General features: G+C 38.9%; 1 protein-coding gene across 1 annotated transcript; it reads right to left on the minus strand.

The window, feature by feature from the left end:
* Positions 1-680: 680 nt before the first annotated feature.
* Positions 681-10,837, minus strand: HRG (histidine rich glycoprotein). The gene is made up of 7 exons (XM_041467922.1): positions 10,640-10,837; positions 7,634-7,741; positions 6,578-6,665; positions 5,905-6,071; positions 4,131-4,247; positions 2,551-2,637; positions 681-1,930 (listed from the first exon to the last, which is right to left on the minus strand). The coding sequence occupies exons 1-7, from the start codon at positions 10,835-10,837 to the stop codon at positions 1,106-1,108; spliced, it is 1,590 nt and encodes a 529-aa protein (XP_041323856.1). The 3' UTR covers positions 681-1,105.
* Between the last annotated feature and the right edge of the window lie 5,971 nt (positions 10,838-16,808).

Here is a 16,808-nt window from a genome sequence, read left to right on the forward strand (position 1 = left end):
TGTGGCCTTTGCACTGTGTTTCACTTTATGCCATTAAAAAGCTGCTTGGATGATCAAATTACTAACTTTTTTGAGATTAATCCCATGTTCTTGCTTATGACATAGCTGTTCTGAATCAGCTTGCTGGTCCCCTGACAGTCTGAATGGACTTGACCTTGATGGGGGCTGGAGTATAAAGAGGCACCACTATTCTTTCTTCCTGCTCCTCCCAACTCAGTTTCCAGTGAGGAAGAATCAGCAATAAAGAAAACATTTACATGAAAGAGTTATTACATGCATCTGCTTTTCTCTTCCCCTGAGAGCAATTATGAACTATTTGAGAAGGGCTGTCCTTGACTGCAATATTTCTGTGTATCACCACCAGCAGCTGTAGCGATGGAAGCACCTGTGCAGGCCACCCTGCAGTGAGACAGCAAGTCATTAACTGTTCTCAGACCCCTTCTAGATAACAGTGCTAACCCAAACACCATTAGTTAATTTATGCTAGAGTTGCTTTTTGGATGTTTAATACCTAAATAGCTTCATATCTTAATATAATTTCTAGTTCAATATCCAATAGCTAATTATGTGTAGTAAAAAAAAAAAAAAAACAACAAAAAAACAAACCAACAAAACAGGCAACTGTGTTGAGAAAAAAATGGTTGCATTTTTATTTTCTATAAATCTGTATAAAGCATGAGTGTAGTGGATTCATGAGTGTAGTCATGGATTACTTTTTTATGGAAAGCAGTCAAATTTCCTCTACGTAAGATTCCTTGGAGAAATACATTATAATTATGAATTATGAAAAAAAGAAAGATTTTAGATGGTATTTTGCACTATTAGAGAATTTTCCTTTTTGTTAGAACTGAAGGAGCATTGTTTTCTGAGGATATTTTTACCCATTCACATTATCTGAGGGACTCAGAATTTTGAACCTTTCAGTTACAGTGGAGCTTGAGGTAGCCATGATGAACAAGCAGGTTGAAATACTTAATGAATATTTTCAGTGATTCTCCTTCCTAGAAACAGAATGCTTTTCCCATTTCTCCATCTGCTGTTTTCATTGACTGTAGGACTGTGGTTGCCCCTGAAATTATTGAGCCAGGAACATCTTTCTCTGAGGTCATATAGGAGAATTTTCTGTTACAAAGCTATGAGGAAATAAAGGCAAAATTTTTGGAAGGTCGAGTTTGGGTTTTCCAGGGCAGGATTTTGATTGTGTAGGGTGATCTGGAAAGCCTGGAGCTTCTGCCATCTCCTTTGGTTTTGAGCCAGTGCTGGAAAAGTGAAGGTTGCATTGGGATAGTTCAGGAAAGTTTGCAGTGGGAGGTGTGAGAGAATCCTGCTGATTTAGAACTGGGATGCGATAGACAGCTCCTGTTACATGGCATGGAAAATACTTTCCTGATATGCTTGTCTTGTTGTGATGATGTCTGAAACAGTGATGACAGTGATGAGGAGGGTGTCCTGGAGGAGGGGGACAGGGTGGTCCATGATGGTGAGGAGGGTGGTCATGATCTGGTCCACGAGGAGGGGGACAGGGTGGTCCGTGGTGGTGAGGAGGGTGGTCGTGATCTGGTCCATGAGGAGGGGGACAGGGTGGTCCGTGGTGGTGAGGAGGGTGGTCGTGATCTGGTCCATGAGGAGGGGGACAGGGTGGTTCGTGGTGGTGATGATCTGGTCCATGAGGAGGTGGAGTAGGATGGTGATGATCTGGTTCATCATGGGGAGGAGGGGGAGAAGAAAGTCCTTTGTTGCTGTCTTGCTCTTTCTTGCTGGTTTTGGGGTTATGCTCATCGTCTTCAGGTCTGGACTGAGAAGAGGGGGGACATTCATGTCTGTGGTGATGCTTATGGCGATGTCTGTGACCAAAATGATGATGACAGTGGGGATGTCTGTGTGGATGTCCCAGGGCTGAATGTTTCCCTCTTCTTCCACAGCCATGGTGCTGTTCATAAAAACACCAGGGAAGAAGTATTGATCAGGTGTTGATAGGGCAGAAGAAATTGATGAGAAAGAGAGAGGTGGGAGTTAGCAGGTTTGCATTTGTAGCTCTGATGATCTTTAAGGGAAAAAAATATGTATTTTTTTCATGATGGAGGAAATTGAATAGATAATAAAATTCTAAGTTACTGAAAATCTGCTGGAAACACACCATGTTGAAATTATATAACCAGCTGAGAAGTATTTGTGATAGATCAAAACAAAACAAATCCACACTGGAATAGCTGTTGTGATATAAACTGAAATACCAGATATGATAAAGATCATCTCCCCTCCCCTTGCTTTCTAAAATCTCTTTGAACTTTTTTGCCAATCTCTACTCACACTTAGTCAAGTGATTGAACTGAGAGAAGACACACTTGAAAGGAGTGGTAGGGACAGCTCAATTCTGATTCATCCTTTGGCCGGCCTACGACTTGCAGGTCAGTCTGTCCTGACATGCTGCATCATAACCAGGCAATAGAAAATTGGAATAAATATTACAACTGTCAGTCTGGACTAAGCAAGATTGCTGCAACCTGCATGAGGATACACCCAGAGATGTGTCCATTACTGAGTACATACCCAGGGATGATAGATTTCACAGCTTATATCTGTTCCATCAGCTTCATCTGCATCACTGATAATTCTTGCCTTGCAGAATCCAGTGTGCTAAGCAAAAGACAAGGAAAAAAACCCACAATGCACATCTGGGTTCCTGTGATGGAATTAATACAAACTACTGAATGTTCGACATTTTACTAGTTAGGCTATTCTTTTGACACCTAAGTATCTTCACATAACTTAGCCAGATCCTGAGTCTTCCAACCAATGCTTGTCAGTGATTAATAATGATTAAAATATGTGCTGGTTTTGAGGGTTCTTCACTGTGATGCACTCTAGATGCGCTTCACCATGTGCACCCAGAGGGCTACTACTCTGCATCTCACTTCCCTTTTGGTGTCTAAGAAATTGGCCAGCCACTAATGTCTCTAAAATGAGTACTCTTGGGTGCCTGATTTTTCTTCCTTTTTATATTTTTTTTCTGTCTTTGCTTGTCAAACATCTGTTCAGATTGGACTATTCTGTAATTCTGCTCAAAGCTCTCAAAACCTGGCACTGTTATAGCTATGCTGCTTCGGATAAAGCTCAAGGCAGAGCTTTCTTCCATTTATTTTTTTAAAGCAATTTGTTGTAATTTTTTTGCATTACTTCCCTTATCATTCTATTTGCTGTGACTTTCTCCTGCTGTCCAGTCGTTGTGTGTGGAATTTCTCATGTGAAAGAGCACAGAACTCAGGTGATGGGTTTTGTGTATGTACTGGGTGCTTTGTCTTGATATTTGTTTGGGCCATTAGTAGCCCTTTGTGCTCAGTGACTACAAATGGTAATGGCATTTTACACACAAACAGCAGTGATGGCAGCACTGAGAGCAGAATTCACACCATCTGCCTTGTGCTTTGTTCTAGTGAATTTGTGGCTCCTTGCCTGTTAATTCACAACCTTTTCCAGTCTTCTAGAGTATAAAAAACCAGAGAAGGTGTTGGATGTAAACCATATAAACCAAAAGTTTTACATATTTTATTTTCCCATATTTTATTTAATTATTTCAACTTATTTTCTCAGGAATAATTTATTCTGAAATTATGAGATCTTGCCTAGCTGTTTCTTTGGTGTAGACTATAAAAGTAATGGAAAAATGGGGTGAAGAGAATACTTTGATAGTTTTCTGCAGATGAGCTTGAATTATTCCACTATCTATTCTTCTGCAGTAGAGAAAAAAGTGACCCTGAGCTCACTGAGATTACATAAGACATATATTTTTTTTCAGGATCTATGACTCATATTGGTGTAAAAGTTTTTATGGACATAGCATGAACGATTTGCTAGAGATTGGCCACAATTTGAATGCAAAAGCCGGATACAACCTGGAAAACTCTAGGCCTCTAATATACCAGATTCCAGTCACATTAAGATTTGAGAGTTCAGACTGTTTCCTTATAAAAGATAATGGAGCAGCTATAAAATTAGGATCTGGGCTTGGACATGCTGGATTTTTAGTTTTGAGTTTGGGTTCATGCTTATAATAAACACTTGAAAATATATTGGTAAAATCTTCCCGGTACCACCCTTTATATCAGTTCTTGTTCTGAGACTTTACTTACAGCGTGCCAGTCATGCAGAAAATCACATTCCAGGGCCTGATCTGTTTCCTGCATAGATTTTGAACAGTTGGTCTCTTTTATAGAGAATCCTAAAATATGACCTTCATGGGAGGCAGTCTGAAACCAAGAGGTCAAAGAAGTTGTAACTAGGTGTATTTAAAGTCTTGTAATTTTCAGAGCAACCATACGTCATCTTATTGTCAAAATCCCATCTACCTCATGCTTTCCTTACCTGTCCTGTTCAAATTTTCATGCACATACACATATTCAGCAAGGAAAACAGGTTAGATAATTTATATCTCACGCCCTTACAGCTTCCAGGAACGCTTCCTTTAATTCTTTGTTTAGTATGCATGTGCTATAAAATCTGTTACTTTTACAGCCTGTGTTTTTAGGAAGTAGTGTCCTTAGAGTCTTCTCCCTAAACTGAACTGCTGCTTCTGTGAAAGTAGAGAGATCCATTGTATGGCAACCACCCATTTCCAGTGATGGGAGTGCATAGTATTTAGAGTGTTGATGTTAATTTTAGATGAAATTCTGCCAGTGACTGTGAGAATGTTGCTTTCTCTGTTGTCAAGGGCATTAGTTATGGAGAAGGCCTTGCTCCATATGAAGATGGGAGAAAGCCTTTGTGATCCTATTAAAATCCATAAAGAGGTGTTTCATTTTAATTTCCAACTATAGCAGTACTTTTATATCAAGTCTGTGTTGAAGGTGTCCTTGGCATGTGTGCACACACGAGTTTCACTAGTTTAACTAAATTGGTTGAAAGTGCATGCACATACTTTATGGTATGGTTTTTTTATTGTAATTCTTAGTTTCTGAGTGTTAAAATCCAGAGGTACAATGTAAAGTGTTGCTGTAGCTGAAGATGGTGAAGCGTGAAAACCAAGTGTTTGGGGAGAAACACATGAACCCAGGCAATGTGAAAACAATCCCTTTCTAAATGGCAGTAGGGATACAACATGCACAGGGCTCCAGTGTGGGACACTGTCAGGTTTCTGAGCGATATTAAAAGCTGCTGGGAGGTGGGTTTGGCATGCTGTCATTTAGGCAGTTTCCAGGATCAACACGTATTATGGTGGGAGCCTTGGGACCTCATTACAGAGGTGTCCTGGGCTGACACACGTCTTGGCAGAATGATCCCGTGCTGTTTAAGCGAAAGTCTCCAGTGTCTACCAACAAGAAATTTTGTTATTAATATACTTCAAATCACCCAAAGGATAAGTCTTCATATTGACCTCACTTAGATATGGAGATATTTACCAGACCCAGAGTTCTTCAAGAGTTACAGCACAAATTCATCTCCCTTTCTCAGAGTGCTGCTTTGCTCTGCAGCAAGAGTCAAAATGATGCTGAGCATGTTCCACTGTTGTTGTACCCATGTGCTAAGTATTCTAAGAGTAAAAAATTATCTGGCTGCAACTGACAAAACATGTGACTGCGATAATACATGACTGTCCATCTTGAAGTCTGCTCAGTAGTAAATAAACTCATATATGTCATGTACATCAAAATTAAAATATGTACACAAAGACTATTAAATTAAAATATGCACATTTGAATTCTGAATGCCATCACACTGCCATAGTTCTTTAGCAAATGAGAAGTCCTTTTGCTTTCACATACCTAAATTGAAGTTGGTAACAAGTCTTTTCTAAAGTAGGACCTTCAACTCAAACCCTGGAAGGGTTTGAGTTCTGGTCCCATGGTCTTGGAGTTGCTCATAAAATTGTGCCATTTCTAAGTAATTCTAGGAGAAAATGCCACTTACCATCTTTAAAATTCTTTCAACTTTATCCACAGCGAAGTTGTTTGTGTGGTTACCTTCACTGTTGAATTTCCTCAAGGCCTTTGCAGCAATATCTTTATGTTGCTCAGTGACTTCTAAGGCTTCAAGTTTCACAGGACAATCTTTGCACTCTACTAAGTCAGGTGGAACTGTGAAAACAAATAATTGACTAATATTACAGTGGATATTAATACTCTTGGGAGTGTGCCCATGCCTTTAATGTGAACTCATAATGAGAAACATAAACGCAGCATTTCCTTGGAAGTGAAATACCTGTCCTTGCTCCACAAATAAGGGTTTGTTCTGTAATGTGAAAAAATCCCAAACCCATGAAAATGAGTATTCTTATAAATCACCTTAGATTCTTACCACCCCAAATGTGCAGTCTTCCCAAGTTTACTTTTTTTCTGATGTTCATTATCATATTTTGGTGGACTGGAATGGTGATATCAGCTGACATCAATAAAGTCTGGTTTAGAGGAGTAGGGTAACCTTAATTCTATTACTCATTCTTAACATTCCATTTGAATTATCTAAAATATGAATTACAAGCAGATGAATGGATCTGTATGGTTTCCATGAACCAGTAGTGTACAGACTTTGGTACAAGGGCTGGTTTGAGGTATGCATTGGCTTACAGCAGTGGTTATTTTACCTGGACTTAATGTACAATTAAATCCACATAGTTGAGGTTTCTTCAGCAGATGGTTTGTATATGTGATAATCTTACATTGCCCAAAGTCCTGAGAGGAAAAAAGAATACATGATTATGATATTATTTTCCCTGGATTTAATTGGTTGTAGGCGATCATAGAAATTATACCTCCTTTTAATGTGCAGTACCTCTAAGAATAACAGATGTGGTCATTAATGGAATGTTTGATCAGGTACCACTCAAAATTTGTCTTCAGATAAAATGGGATCTCTCTCTACAAGGGCTTTTATTTTAATTCTCAGTTTGCATGATTGAGTAGACAATGCAAAACTGAAACAGCTTTCTAAGTCATCCTGATACTTATTTAGAGTAGGATAAGACAAGATGGCAAGGAAAGTTAGAATGCCAGGTTACATAAATCTTTGTCAAAAGTGGATGGACCTGTTCATCCATTCCTTTTCTCCGTTAAAAAAAAAAAAAAAAAAAAAAAAAAAAGAATAAATGCTTTCTCTTCTCTGTTCCTGGCCTTTCTACTTTGTCCTTTGTCATAGTATCGCAACTCCTATTTAAATAAAGTCTTGAACTGGGAGTTCTCATCACTGGAGTTCAAAAGAGAGGACAAGTATTGCTGTATATTGTTCACATAATGACACTAGCAATATTTCACATTGTCGTACCACAAATGTTATGACAGAAAACTGACAAAATTTACCACTGGTATGTCTGCCTCATATACCAGGAACGTGCTTAAAACATAATTTCTAGTGCCCTTTAGTTGTCAGAAAATTACCCTTAAAACATAAGTTCTGCTACAAGCAGTAGAATATGGAGTATAGTTCCTTTGAGACAGCAAGTTAAATAAAGTTATACTTATTTGAAGACTCAATCCTTTCCCAAGCCTTTAGCATATGTTTGACATTCTAGAATTAGATTTTGGTTTAGAATGAGCCATATTAAAGCCCAGTGTTCACTGAGACACAAATTTCTGAGCAGTTCAGAGGAAGATCAAGTCAGTGCATTATTGGTGTATGAGTTGGTGCAGATGCCATTGCTTGCCATTGGATAGGTGTCACTGTATTCACAGGACTCCCAGTGTCTTCTGGATAAGACAGAACATTCCGTTTCCAGCACATCCAAAGTCAAGTAGAGGACTGTTGAATTTCCCTGGAAGAGAAGTGCAAGTAAAACGGAGTTTATAGACAAGAAGTTTGATCTGAAATAAACTTTTTTTTGAGGTAGATATGTTTAATCTTTAATGAACCTTCTCCAGATCTCTATTAAGGTTTTTCAGAGCTGACAAGCATAGAAAGCGTTCAGGCTGGAAGGGACCTTTGGAGGTCATCTTGCTCAGCCACTTGCTCAAGGCAAAGCTGAAACTTCAAAGTTTCAACTGCATTCTATGTATCACTAAGACATTTCACAACATCTCTGGGCCATCCTAGTACTTCACAACTTTCTCCATTATTTTTCTCGCCTTATATGTAGTCAGAATTTCTCTTCCTGCAACTTACACCTGTTGCCTCTTATCCTTTTGTTGATAACCTGTGAGAGGTGTCTGTTGTTAATCTAGCATTCATCAAGTAGGGAAAATGCCAGTGTTAAAAGGTTGCCATTCCCTATTTCTGATTTTCCCATAGAATGTACTGTTCTATTAGGACATCAGTTGTCTAGGCACCCAATTATGTATCTACAGCCATTTCAAATTACCTTAGTGACCAGAGACTTTCAGAACTTTGCTTCCTTCTCAGTTTATTCAGGGATTGATGCAACAAAACTTTAATAATCCCAATCAGAATCCTTAACTCCGAAACTATTCTAGTATGTTCTGTCTCCTGAGCAAATACGATTAGGAGAATTAAAATTTTTATTTGGATAGCAGTGTAATGGCATGTAGTGCTAAGAATTTTCTGTGACCCACAGAAACAGTTTTGGAATGGATTTTTTAAACTTTATTCAGCCCTTGTAAGGACATTCAGAATAAATGCATATGTATTTTATTCTGTCATTTAGATAAAAACATGCAAAACCCTTCACTGTGAATAAGTGTCCTCAGGCCTTATGAAGTTCCATCCATTCAGGTTCCTTTTTCAGTGTTTCTTTATAGATGAGACCTTGTTGAAGAATTGCTGCAGTCTAGTGTAATATTTTCACTGGTGACAGTCCACCAATGTCATGTTAAACCCTGGTTTTGCAATATTTGTATATCTTAGCATTGTCTCTAATTTTAAAATAGGGGTTAAGTGTCTACATTCAAATACACAGTAGAAAATTCTTCAGTTCATCTGCTCAATAGTTTTTTGGGGGGGAAATGGTATCTTCTTGGTTGTTTTAAAAGCATTTTGCTCACTACAGTTCGGCACAAGTCCAGAACTGTTGTGGATACCTGAGTATCTTATGCTTCTAGAACTCCTGTGTAAACCCAGTAGAGATTTGGCTGGAGTTGCTCTGCTTAGGTTTCTGAGGGGGCTGATATGATAAACCTGTTGCACACTATTGCATGGAGAAACAAAATAATGCTTTGGTCTTTTTTTTTTAAATATATACATATTCTTAATGTTATCTTGGCAGTGGAACCAAAAAAAGTTCTTGCACAATAATGTACATTATTAGTGTGCAGGAGATCACATCTGGTGGCTTTGGGTCTGAGAATGTACAGAGACCTTACAGGAAGGATTCTTTAGCAGTCAGATAGATAGAAGTGTCTTTTCTGTTCTTGTAGACACTGTGTGACAGCTGAAGCTGTGGCCCTGGACTGCAAAGATGGCAAAATTCATTAAGGGTACAAAGCGAAATGTAAATGTGCATTCTAGTGCTTATAGCATTCATCTGGAAGCATGAATCCACAGCACTAGTCAATATTCCAAGTTATAGTTTATATAGTCAATTGTTGCTTAAAATGTAGAAACACTGAGATTTTTCTTTTTAGACACAACTTTGCTTTTTATAATTTATCCAATGCATTTTGCATGCCTTACTGCCTGGTGGTACCACTTCAGAGGGGGACACACACATAGCTGCATGGCAGCAGAATTCTTCTGGACAGGAGACTTCAGAGTTTAAATCTCTTAATGCAGAGCTCCTTCTTAGATGAAGCTCTTTAACTGCCTGGCTACTGTGTACAACCCAATGGTATAACTTGCTGCATTCTTGTCTTTGAAAGGCAAAACAATCCATCAGGTTTTTTTGCAAGTGTACCTGAAGACCTGTGGCAGCCTGGGCTTTGGGTCACTTTCTGAATCTGTACTTGTCCCTGCAGGCACTACTAAGCAGCTCCATGAAAAACTAGCCTGTTTTTTCTGTTGCTATACTGAGACTTCTGGGGCGGTGCATGTGTGCCTGGATACCAGTTTCATAATCAAGCAGCTGAAAGCTACCAGGTGTGTTAGTAAATCTGCCTGTCCTTGGTCTCTTTTATGTACTACATAAAGACATTTTTATTCTATTGCTTTTTCTGCTGTTGATTTGTTTTTGCATTTCAGCAGTCATTCAGACTTATGTATCTTCTCTAGGAAAAAAAAATGGAAATAGGAAGGAAACAGAAAATGACCGATAGGAATTCTCTATCCAGTCCCTCCCCTGGTTTGCAGAGTAGCAACTCCTTTGACTTCCTCTGCCTTTTTCCCTTCCCACCAGTTTATTCAGCTATCTGTGAAATTAAGATAATAACAAAAAAATCCGTCTTGCAGGATACATTGGTCTAATTAATGTTAGACATTCAAGGAATAAAGAAACCTTCTGAATATAAATTTTGAGTATAACATCTGAAACCAGACAGCAGACAGAGCAGATTAATTTCCAGAGTTGTATAGAGCTGTTCAGAGCATCTCTTATGCAAACATCCTGCTGGCCAAGAGAAGAGAGGCCATTCAGCATTGTTTGAAATCAAGTTTACGTGCAGTAAATCATACACAAATGAATACTGAGGTGATGTAAGTCACAGCTGATTCACTGGATTACATCAACATTGTTCTAGTAAAAGCAATAAACATAAGCTCTTAATTACCTGGCTCATTATTTAAAAATCACAGTCTTGTGTAAATCAGTCTTTAAGTTCATACTTACTAAATGTAGTTCATGTGCATCAGCAACACGGAATAAACCAAAAACATAACCATCTCTGCGATGTCTGTTGACCAAATCCAGGGCCACTCCTGCATCTGTTTCAATGGTGTTACAGTCTGCAGGTGTAAGGCTTATTTCATTTTGGGCATTAGAGCACTGCAGTAGTGTTAGAAAAAAAGCTGAAGCTAGAAGCAGCATTTTGTTTGTAGTGTTAGGTCACTTGTGCCCATGCCCTGTTAAAGCCAACCTGCTTTTAAATCAGAGCAGCCCAGCAAAGTTATAAATGAATGCTAAAAGGGCATGGTTTTAAATAAATTTAAGTGTCGTGTCAGACAGCCATTACCTTGACCCTGGATTAACGTTTGCAAACAGCAAGTAAATGATTATATAGTGATTGAGCAGATTTTGAGGAAAGTAGGCTTTATAACACTCTCTGAACTACCCATCAAAGGGTCCGTTTATGATTCTTTAGGCAGACATTGTGCAATGGTGCTTTATCACGGAAAGTACTTATTTCCAACTGTGTGAGGCTGAGCCTGGCAGTAAGAAGGTCCAGTTTATGTGTGCAGATATTACACAATCTTGGTCTTCTGTTGACAATTAAAACAGTTGAACTGAAAATATGCTGAAATATTTGTGGTCAAATTATGGCTATATCCATATCCTTGTTTTTACAGATCCTTAACCACCAGGCAACTGGTGAAAGGGAAATAAGGAATTCACTCAGATGTGGAAAAGGAATATAGCTCAAGGTGCACTGCAGGCTGGTGGTCTGTAGCTGCTATGTGAGTACCTGCTACTCCTCCAGCTAAAGAAAATTTAGAGCCGATTTCTATCAGCTTTACATCATTTCAGATTGGTACTCAAAAAGGGACTGACTGCCTAATACCTGTGTAATCTAGGTATGGCAGTTACATTAAGAAGTTACATTAAAGCTGCCTTTGGATTCTCAACCTGAAGAGTTTTGTGTGCTTTTTAGCTGTAGTAGTCTTCATAGACTTCTTTAGAGGATTGCTGGTAATTTTTCTTTTTGTATTTAATAAAATAATACCATACCTAGTAAGATTTGTACCTTTCAAGGATATGCCAATATCCTCTCCTAAGCAGAAAGGATGAGATGTTGTCTCATTGTATTCAAGATCTTTTATTCTGGATAGTTTAAGACATTCTTAAAAGGCAGTAATTGCTTGTCAGGAAGTGGCTGAAGATGGAACACAAAATTAAAACACTGAATAAGAAAATACAAAAATGCAGAGTCCAAAATGACAAGGTCAGACCCAGATGAGGAATTTTCCAAATCTAGGTTGATGTGAAGATTGGATTAGCTTCTCACAGAAAAAGTGCTGGCTGTATAATTGACTTGGGGGCTGGGAGCTAGATGATCTTTAAGGTCCCTTCCAACTTAAAGCATTCTATGATTCTATGACTTGGATTTGCATGTTTGACTGTGAAGGGGTTTTTTCACTTATTTTTGTGAGAAACCTTCAGAAATACAGTGAATAAACATCCTTAACAATTACCTCATTTAATTAATCTTTATTTTTAAAAATTCCATGTCTTAGCCTGTCTGTTTCTAAGAAATCATGTTTTAAAATTAACTGAGCTGAAGAAGTATATTTCATTCGTAGTTAGTTCAGGACACACTTAACAGTTCTCTGGTAATAGATAAGCTAAATGGAGCATCTTACAATATTAGAACCAGGAGCACCCAAAACCATCATGAGTAAATATAAAATGCCTAAAAATAGACCCCCACTTGTGGGACTTGCTGCCACAGAAAGATTTGGATGCAGATACTATCACTGGGGGCAGAAATTGCATAGAAAAGTCCTTGGGCAGCAGGTCCTGACCTGGATACCAGAAGGACTCAGCAGAAGAGGACCGTTTAATGACCCTGGTAGAATGATTCTGGGTGCTGGAAAAGTACAGGGGGAATGCTGTACAGAGAGAGGCAGGTCATAAGCTTCTTCTAACCATAATTGTCTTTTGCTGCTGGGAGAGAAGGATACTGGGCTGGATGTACAACTGTTCGGATGAAATAGGGCATTTCTTTTGGCTTGGTTTTATAATATTTTTTTTGTTATAACTACTTAGAATCTCTTCCAGAAGACAGTAAAAAAGCAGTGAAATAAATGTTGTGTAAATAATCAAAGACATTTGAAATATATCTCATCAGTTAAAAATAAAGTTCCTTTTATTGCTGTGCTCCAAATTGCACCCCAATTCATTTATTACAATACTTGTTAATTTTTTCGAATGGGCAGTGATACTGAAGAAAAGCATTGGATTAGGTGATTTATAACATAATTCCCTCAGCTGTCTGTTGTTTGCAGATTGTTCTTTTTTTCCTCTTCTGTTCTGGGTTGTTCATTGTGACACTCATAATTTTTTATTTTTTTTTTTACCATAGCTTATGTATATTTTATGTATGAAGTTGAAACAGTATGAATAAACAGTGGAAAATGTGCAATTCCTGCAAAATTGACTGCAGAAGTAAAGTAAGATTCTGTTCCCACTCTAGAGAGTTTTGTCCTTGATTTCTTTGGAAAAGAAAGATTAGACCCTTTTATTAAAGCATTGACAAGAACTCCAGGCACAGTAAGAGCAGTTAATTAAATATTGGTTGTACTTAGGTCAGAATAATGTATTTTTATCACTTCTCCTTCAGTCTGATATCTTTTTAAAAATTATTTTGTTTTTATATTTATTACTTTTAAGTTTTTTGTGTTGCTTTAATGAAGCCATCTCTGTAAATAGTTTGCTGGAAGGAATAGAAATATGTATCCAAACATGGCATTTCTCTTGTGTGGTGTATCAAAACCTCATTTATGACTTTTGCCAAGGCTTGACTTGCAACAGTAAGAGGTGATCCACATTCAAACTTTAAGGATGTGGTAATAAACATCCATCCTAAACCTCTCCACAGCACTGGGAGAACACATCAAAGAGGCTTATCTTCCCCACTTAAAAAATAGTGTGTGAAATGTGCAATAAATATAGCTTTAAACTAGAGAGATAGGAAAAGGAGAGCTGACACGTAAGGAAGATGATATGCAATAACCAATTCCTCCTTTCCTAAAGTACAGCTGTAATTATTTACAGATATCCCTGGCTTCTTGGGAGCACAGCTGTTATGAGCAGACTGTTCTCTGCCTTCTGCAGGAGTGCTTCACACCCAGGCTGGTGTCACCACATGGCACAGCTCTGTCACCTGTGCAGGCAGCAAAGCCTTTCCCATCTCATACTGCACTGCTCTGCAGCCACTCCTGCTCCTGCTCCTGAGCCAGAGCCCAGCTAACACACACATGTATGACTCTAGCCTCTTCAGAGGTGAATTCTGGGCTGGCTTCTCTTTTTTTTCAGTCTGAAATTCTCCAGAGCTTCAGGCCTTATTGGTCTTGATGCAAAAACCAAAAAAGATTTGCAGTTCTTGGGGTGGCTCTGCATTTAACAGGAATGCCCCCAAGTAGGATGGAAAAATATGCAAATGTGACATGTCTTATTTTTATCTGCTGGGTGTAAACAGGATGCCTCCAATGCAAATGCAATGTTAGACAAATTTGCTTTGGTTATGGTTTTCAGAGCAGCAGCTCCAGCTCCAGCTTCCTCTCTCTGCCTGCAGCTTATTTTTCTTTACCAGTCACCAGTTTTTTATCAAACTTGTAGAAGTTTCATCACCTTGTCTATCAAATTTCATTCAAAGAGACCTTAAGTTCAAAAGGTATTTGGAGGAGACAAACTGTCAAGTGAGCAGGTTGACAATGTAGTTACAGAAGTCTTGCTGCTTAGGAGGCCTCAAGGACTAATACAGGGAATAAAAAGGGTGTCAGCAGTCCTTGTCTTGTCCTCAGTGTCTTTGGCTGCACATTGCTTTTCAGAAAAAAACAGTCTAATTGTAAATTGATGACTGTAAGGATATGTTGAAAGACTGACCTTTTTGCAGAGGGGCTTGAGAGGCTGGGGGAAAAGATGAGGTTAAGAATTTGATGTTAGGAATGGAATCAGAGGGAGTTCTACATCTCAGATGCAGAAGAAAATGCTTAATTATGAAGTGTGTGCAATAGGTAGCTTCTGAATTATCACAAATGGAATTTATACTTAGTTTATTTTATAAAAACCTTGTTTTTAAAACCCATCTTAAGAACTTTGATGTCTGGGTCTTACTTTTTAAATCTTCTGTTTTCTTTGAATATTTCTGTTCCTATTTTTGATTCATGGTGCCGCACCTATATTCTGAGGTAAGGGCTTGAAAGTATCAGATAAAAATGTCAACAGTCCTGGAGGTCATTGACCATCATTTATCTGTGCCTGAATAAAAAATGTTGTTCATGTGAAATTGGAATGTTTGCTCAAACAAACATCAGACCACATTTTAGACCACATATTGCCCAGATAAGTTATTAAGGGATGATATTATATCATAAGATCAATAAGTGTTGAAAAACTGTAAAACAAAATTGAAAAGTGAATTGGGGATTGTCTGCCCAAATCCATCTGCTGCTCATCAACAGTACTGGATGAAGGGCTTCTTTGTGTCACTGGCCTGTTTTCTGCAGGACAAGGACAAGCAGCAGGTATCAGTTCAGAGTCCTGGGAGGAGGTGAGGAGCACTCGGGGTGTGGCTGGAGGGACGCAGGGTGTGTTACTGCCTGGCTGCTTTGCTCACGCTGGCTGGCAGCCGAGGCCAGGCCAGAAGAGGGAGAGGTTCAGCACAACCTGGGCACGTTTCTAAGAGGATTCCTGCAGTCCTGTCTCAGAGACTCACTGTGTGGGGACAAGCTGCCCATGTGGGTGTGCTGGAGGGAGAATGCTGCAGTGCTGGCCCACTCACAGATTGGCATAAAAGTGCTGAATCAGCAGCAGGATTTGAAGTCCTGATGACTAAATGCTCCCAGCTGTTAATAATATCAAGGCCATATGGAGTGCTGCAGCATCCAGGTATGTCCTGAGGACAAAGGAAACAGAAACTATACAACCTCAGACTCCTTGTAATTCAAGAATTTAATCTTGGACATCAGTACCAGGACTCTATTATGGTAAACACTGGTGGTGGCCCAGGTGACACTGAAACTGGGTATGGCCTCTGTGCTGGAGTGGCCACAGCAAATAAAGGAAATGCTCATGATGCTGTGCTGACCAGTGGTGCTTCGCTGATCTGTGCTGGAGGTACAGTTACTGCTCAAGTAAACATGCCTTCCTCTGTTTGTTTTTAAATCAGAGAAGTCCTTGAACCCAAATCCCAAATCCAAATTAGGGAAATTATTGATTCAAATGTAATTTCTGAGCCTCATCTGCAGAACAGGCTACACGGTATTCAAATGGAATGCTCAAAACTGGACATCCAGACTCTCCAGTTTCCCCTGCTTATGTTCACACCAACTCCACTCCATTTATCTTCACTCGCTGTGGCTGTTCAATTTACTGTTGTAAGGAACCATAGTCAAGAAAAAGAACTGATTGAAATGGGGTATTTGTGGCTGTGACTAGCAGTTAATGAATCTGATTTCTTCCCCAGTGCTCCTTTAGGGGAAGAATCTGGTTGTGTATGTTGATAAAAGTCTCAGTAATGTCATTAAACTGATGGAGCCACAGTGAGAGTAGAATCAACATGCAAACAGTTAATAAAAGGACTGTGCAGCAGAAGGGAGAGGTGTGGTGATTAACTGAAAAAAGGAGCAAACCCAGTGTTTTGAAAATCCCTGAAGAGGCTGCTGCCCCAGTGCTCTGTTCCCTGACTCACTAAAGGCAGCCATGGATGCTCTGTGTGAGGGCATGCAGCAGTGCCTGGGATCCCAGATTTTGGCATATGGCAGATCAGCAGTTCCTGTCCAGGGAAGGAGAACACACTGGTTGTGTTAGAGAAACCTGAGGGAAAACCAAGATGCTGTAATTTGATGACTTGATAAAAAAGGGAATGCTGACACAGCCTAGAGCTCCTACTGCGATAAGAATTAGTTAGAATTTGAATTTTAGGATTTTTTCAAGAGCTGATTTTGAAAGTTTTTCTACTCAGAAATGAATGAAACCAAAATATATTGAAGTTTCTCATAATGTAGAATTTAAATGGAATCATTTTTGGCTCAGTTGATATGTTTCACACATCAGTTTTTAGCATATTTTAATCTTTGAAGCAATTCAATTACTTCTTTATATCAAATTTATGTTTATA

Source organism: Pyrgilauda ruficollis, unplaced genomic scaffold, assembly GCF_017590135.1.
Source record: "Pyrgilauda ruficollis isolate IOZ18807 unplaced genomic scaffold, ASM1759013v1 scaffold21, whole genome shotgun sequence".
In the NCBI taxonomy this organism is placed as follows: domain Eukaryota; kingdom Metazoa; phylum Chordata; class Aves; order Passeriformes; family Passeridae; genus Pyrgilauda; species Pyrgilauda ruficollis.